This window comes from Borostomias antarcticus (genome assembly GCF_949987555.1).
Source record: "Borostomias antarcticus genome assembly, chromosome: 8".
In the NCBI taxonomy this organism is placed as follows: Eukaryota; Metazoa; Chordata; class Actinopteri; order Stomiiformes; family Stomiidae; genus Borostomias; species Borostomias antarcticus.
This window is the reverse complement of record NC_140241.1, coordinates 20,993,264-20,999,616: the sequence shown is the minus strand read 5'-3', so window position 1 is coordinate 20,999,616 and position 6,353 is coordinate 20,993,264. Positions and strand designations below refer to the sequence as shown.

Here is a 6,353-nt window from a genome sequence, read left to right as displayed (position 1 = left end):
TGTCCAAATGTGACCGTATTTGTATTTTTGACAAATTCATAATATTCTCATTCATTTATGTGTTAGACCTTACTGAGAAAAATATATTTAGGTATATAATACATGAATACATAAATAGATATGTATTTTCTTTTATATTAACTACTATATTTTAATACGCATCTAAAGTTATCCACTAAAACAATAATGAAACATCCCAGATAGCAAGCGGATGTGTAATGATTCTGGGCCATATATGGGCCGGAACTAAGCCACAAGGGCCAGATCTGGCCTGTATATGGCCCAGATCCGCTTGCTATCTGGGAAGGCATAGCAGCAGGGAAGCCAAACAACACAACATAAACTCTGAAAGAGAAGAAAAATAGCTATTTGAAATCAGTTTGATTACAAAAATAGTATAATTTCCTCACGTTACATTAACTTTCCTCATAGATACAGTGCACTGTAGTAGCAAATCTGATTTAGTCGACATGGATGCATCTAACGTCCTCCAACCCCTGGACATGGTGAGAGATGGACAGAGCCATGGCTAGCACCATGATGGAGTGCTCTGTGTTGATTTACATACAGAACAGCTGATTTACATACAGAACAGCTGATTTGCATACAGCCCAGCTGATTTGCATACAGCCCAGCTGCCGGAACGCTCGTTAAGACAGCTCCCCAGTTTTCCCTGAGGATGTCGGCACGCGCATTAATGAGAGAACATCTGTGCACCTTACCGCGGTTCACACACTGAGCAGCTAAGACACACCTTGTGTAACACACACACACACACAGACATGCGCACTCACAGACACGTGTTCATGCATGCACCCCCCCGACATAAACACACACACGCACACATACATACACAGACACAACTCACACACAAACAAACACACATAGGCACACAGGCACACACACACACACACACACACTTGGAGAAGTAACTGAATGTTGAGATGAAGGAGAGGCTTGCAAAAAAGTCTGCTTTGCTTTCTGCACAGAAAACATCTGGCTTAGAGAAAGATTTTCATCTCAGATGGCTGCTTATGCAATTAATTAGAATGCAGAGATCCAGGAACATGGCTGCCAAGCTTCTTGGAGGAGGGCTGAGAGGTTTAGTTAACACAGCCCTACCACTGTCTCTCCGAACAACATACTAATGTGTTTATCCATCTTTCTCTCCTTTTTCATTCTAAAACATGTCGTCATTTATCCCCCACACATTCTGATAAAGACCAGTTCATATAAATGTATGTGCGAGCTGTATTGATACACTGTACTACATACTGTACATGGTTATGTGTAGCTGCGCTCCTACCTACCCAGATAGCAAGCGGATCTGGGCCATATACAGGCCAGATCTGGCCCTTGTGGCTTAGTTCCGGCCCATATATGGCCCAGAATTATTACACATCCGCTTGCTATCTGGGTATGAAACCTTTGGTCCCAAAGCTGCTGTAGGAGTATTTAACATTACCACCAGCTGTTTTCTTGTGCCTATGATGTGATATGTGAGTGATATTTAAATTATGAACTGATACATTCTTGTATTGAATTGGAGAAAATGTTGTTGTTTTTTACTGCAGCAACTGAAATCTCCTGAGAAAAACTAAGTTGGGTGACATTCTTCCTCCAACCAGTCCACTCCCACCCACAAAGTGGGATTCGAACCCATACAGCGTTCTGATAACCTCTGATAAAAGTATGCAGCTCGTTTTAATAGATATGCTTCTTGTTGATATTGTATATCACTGATGTGTACTACAGCTGTCATGAAGCGCATGAGGCAGGGACATGGTCAGTGTTGGGCAGCCAGGGACATGGTCGGTGTTGAGCCGCCAGGGCGGGGCGTGGCCGGGGCGTGGCCCTCCCACCAGCCGCCGCCCACAACCGGGGGGATGTCCTAGGCACAGTGTGACAGCGTCAGCTTCAGGAGGCCCTCTGTGTGCATCTTGTAGAGCAGTTTGAACTCAGCGGGCAACTGGTGGGACTCCTGCCACTTGGTGGTGAACTTGGTGCCCTTCTTGTCGTAGTAGTGGTAGGGCAGCTCCTTGCCCGTGTTGGGGTCCCAGCCGAAGGGCCAGAAGCCGTACAGATGGATCTCGTCGCACATGGAGGACGCCAGCGTGTACATCAGGATCCCCGTGCTCAGACGCTTCGGAGACAGCTGCTTGGTCTTCCAGTACCTGGACACAACATCCCGACACGGAGGACATGTTAGGACGAGGTCTGTGTGGCTTAGGAAAGGTCACCTATCGCCCGGCTGTTTCCATGGTAACGTTCTTTGTAGACTTGGCTGCTAGTTAGCTTTTTATTCTAAAAGTACAGGTTCAAAATCGATGATGGCCCTGCCAACTGAAGGAGATTAACTCATAAAACAGAACGTATTAAGCCTTCCCAAGCCTGTGTTAAAAAATATAGGCTACCTTACTTTGGCAATATTTCAAATGTTTTTTTTCTATAAGGAATGGGACATTACCTCAGACCACATTTCAACACTACCAAACAATGACTTTGCCTCTTTATATTACTTATATATGAACACTGTGTTTTATATTTGTGGTGGAGGTGGTTTGTGTTTGTGATTCAGTATCGCTGACTTGTAAAATGGAATGTCACAGGGATGTTCTCTTGGTCTAACGGTCCGTTGAGCTCTGCAAGGACTTGTCTTGGTCTGCCTAGCCTTGCTCTGTCGGTATTAAGTTGAAAACCAATTTGGCCATTGAGGCTGTATTACATGTCCTGACATAAAACCTGAAATTGCCCTTAACAATAGCTACTCAAGTTATCTTAAGGCGGACTGAAGTTCTTAAAAGGAGTGATTGTGTCAGAGCAGATTTCTTTAATGGGATTGAGGGAGATTAGAGTACATGCAGTCTATCCTACAGGACACAGTGAGCAGGACGTTAAGCCCTTCTTCATGCGTCTCTGTGCCATACCGTTCAGAAACACCCCTTTCTCCTGATAATCCCTCCCTCACCCTCCAAATCTCTCTCCCTCCATAGCACACAGCTCAATAAAACCCTGGTCTCAGCTAGGGAGCCATGTTGGCTTGTTCTTCCAGCCTGATGTACAGAAAACCAGGAAGTCTGAAACCAAAAGTCTTTGTTGTCTATGATTGTTTGGTAGTGCAGTTCAGTCTGGACACATGTATAATTAACCAATATTGAAAAAGTTATGGAGCTGATGGACTTCCAAGGCCATACCACGCGTGCCTTCTCGATACAATGTTATTACACATTATGAAATGTTTATTACATTGTCACTACAAATATATTGCTGCGTTGTTATTTCATAATTAATAAGTGCCATTACAATGTTATTACACGGCCATAGGAGCAGACGGTGGGACTTGCCTGTTGACATACTGCATGATGTTTCCAGGCCAGGCCAGCTGGACCTTCAGTTTCCCGCGGTGCTCCACAAAGAAGTCGACCAGTGTGCGCGTGACCGTGGCCGAGGTGTGGAAGAAGAAGGCGGGTATCCAGAGGATGGCCCCGTCCAGCTTCTTCAAGCTCAGGAAGAAGTTGTTGCGGTCCTGGATGGTCAGCAGGTTGTTATAGTACTTCTCCAGGATGCTGGGGTTAAAGGTCGTCAGGTTGGTGCGCAGCCCGACGTCCCGGCGGAAGATCTCGGTGGGCGCGAAGTTGCAGCGGAAGACGAAGTCGAACCTCTCGATCTCCTCCCCGCAGCGGCTGCCCGTGAGGATGCCGCTGTTGCCGACCACGGCGCACACGTTGTAGTGCCTGTTGGTGACGGGCGAGGCCTCGGGCAGCAGCGACTTGAAGTTCTCGCTGATGGAGAAGACGTACTTGTGGCTGGAGTAGTCGTAGTGCATCAGCTGACCCACCCGCACGCCATCCCTGGTCAGGGTGAAGTTGTGGGCCATGTCGATGTACTGGGAGATCTCCTTCCTGGAGCGGACCAAACAAAAGAAGAGACGTTTGTTTTGTAAGTAGCGTGCAGCGCCGTGTTCTCTACCTCAACCATTAACAGAATAACCATGTTCTCTGTCCACGGGCACAACTAGAAACTAGAAATCCTGGGTTGAGTGCTTCATGGTGTCATGGTGCCTAGCTCATCCTGGGTGGGGGGTGGGGGCGTTCCGTGTGGCTTGGTGCCTAGCTCATGTTGGGGGGGGGGGTCCAGGTGCCATGGTGCCTAGCTCATCCTGGAAAGGGGGGGGGGGTCTGGGTGTCATGGTGTCTAGCCAATCTGGGGGGGGGGGGGGGTTGGGTGTCATGGTGCCTAGCCAATCTAGGGGGTGGGGGGGGGGGGGGGCTCACCTTTGCGCTACGAAGGCTGATCTGTTGTAGCGCCATTTGGAGGCGTTTTCCTGCAGGCCCTCGTTCAGGGCGCTAGTGAGAGGGGTGAAGGCCGGGTCCAGGTACTTCATAGCCAGCTGGGACCTGAGGTGGACAGGATAGGACAGAGGTCAGCGCTTTCAAAATAGCATTAGTTCTGCTTTTAATATTTACATATCACCTTATGTCGTGGTAGTATACCCTGGAAGGAACTAAACCCCTGTCTCACTCCTCACAACACCTAGTATCTACCATAAGACCAAAAGAGTGTGGTCCAAAGATGACATTCGCCTAAATAAATAAATAAATAAATACTTGCATAAAAACTCATGGCTGTATCTCATTTTACTGTGCGTGTCACATTGTTTTAGCTTTAACATGATTCTTCAGCCTAACTGCTCTGAGCCACTCGCACAGGAACCAACCCAGAATTAAAACCGTATCTTCCATGTGACAGGGAGGCCTGGTTCTGACATCACTGGCAACCAGCTGTTCAAAATAGGCCAGATCGATGCCTCCACCAGCATTTCTGTCAGATTTTTAAAAATTGCGCCAAAGTTTAACTGCTGTAACCTAGTTTAACGGTTTGTAAGGTGCTCTTTAAATAGATTTCTGTGGTGGACAATACTGGTTATGGCCAAGGCAGATGGACTTTCGTGAGTATGGAGAGAGGTGAGATATTTGTAGGTGCCCCTAACATACAGTATATTCAACACTTCCGTTTTCTGCAGTGATCATCGGTGATGACCATAGCCTTTCTGCTTATGCCTGGGTTACTATAACTTTGTCTAGCATTTGGCTAGACACAGTAGGCTTATGTCCCCCAATGACGAATTTCTCGAGAGCTCTGCAAAATGGCTCCCTCCAAATAACCTTGGCTCCAGCAACAAAGGGGAAATGATTACAGCGAGGAAATGAATCCAGCGCTCGTGTAAATCAGAACCAAGGACAGCTCCCTCGAGCAGACAGTGACCATGGCGTCAGAGCGGCGCGCTCGCGACCTCAGCATATGGCCTCGGAAAAAGCACGGGAATCAAAACATGCGCCGTACTCGTTTCATGACCGGGATTAAATTATGCCCTCTTTTCACGGGGGTGGGCTTGTTGTTGTTCTATTCACCCGGCGGCGTTCAGACTTGATGGGCTAAACATGAAATGGTCCCGACATTTAAAATGGGCATTAGATGATAACTTGTCATTATGTATTTTAATGTAGCTTATGATTTGAGAAATCGCCAGAGCTGTCAGATTTCCCGGCTAATGTAACAGTGAAGGCCTTTGATTTGTGGCGCACAACATCAGCTCTCAGACGCTCATATGTATTTTCCCCATGACATCTGGAAACACACCACGAGCTACACATCAATAAGAGATGGAAAGAACAATCTTGCTGTCAAACCCAATGCACAGACGAGTTTAGCCTACGCCCATATTAGCCTATCACAAAAACACTTACCTAAATCCTGCATGAAACGTGTACATCCGTGGCCCCCCTGAATTTGCATATTTGGGGGTCGTGAAGAGGAAATCTTTCTTTATTGACACGTAGCTGATCAATGATAATATAAGCAAGGCGACACTGAACATAACCAGACCCAGCGCGCTCGCAATGCGGACCATCTTGCCCCGCTGTTGACATTCCCAGCTGCGACGAGACGAGACGGACGGCTATGCGCGCATTCATCAGAGGAGAGGAGACATGTTGGTAGAGGGACGCAGTCTGCTGGCAAGCTATATCACATTTCATAAGCGCAGAGAGGCGGCCGGCGGCAGCCGAAATGGCAGCTGGTGGTATGTTTCGGATCAGACGGATTCTCATTCTCCCTCTGCGGTTCGGCCATTCCGTCTCCCCGCCTAGAAGATAAATGCGATTGGAATATTGCCTCCTCGAGATGCACGCATTTCGAATCTAATTAATTAACTCCATCGGTTGCTTAAAGGAGACCTAACCTATCGTCCTAATCAACTAAATAAACAACCGGTGCAGAGGCGGAGTCTTGCGGGCATGAAAGGGTTACTCGCTCTGCAAGCCGGGCATGGATTATGCCATGTCTGTGATTAT

General features: G+C 47.4%; 1 protein-coding gene across 1 annotated transcript; it reads right to left on the bottom strand.

Annotated features, from left to right (window-relative positions):
• Window positions 1–1,891: 1,891 nt before the first annotated feature.
• st8sia3 (ST8 alpha-N-acetyl-neuraminide alpha-2,8-sialyltransferase 3) lies at window positions 1,892–5,917 on the bottom strand (the record flags this gene model as incomplete). Its single annotated transcript, XM_084442349.1, has 4 exons — window positions 5,748–5,917; window positions 4,275–4,397; window positions 3,345–3,902; window positions 1,892–2,174 (listed from the first exon to the last, which is right to left on the bottom strand). Exons 1-4 carry the CDS (start codon window positions 5,909–5,911, stop codon window positions 1,892–1,894), a joined length of 1,128 nt encoding a protein of 375 aa, XP_084298475.1. The 5' UTR covers window positions 5,912–5,917.
• Window positions 5,918–6,353: the final 436 nt, after the last annotated feature.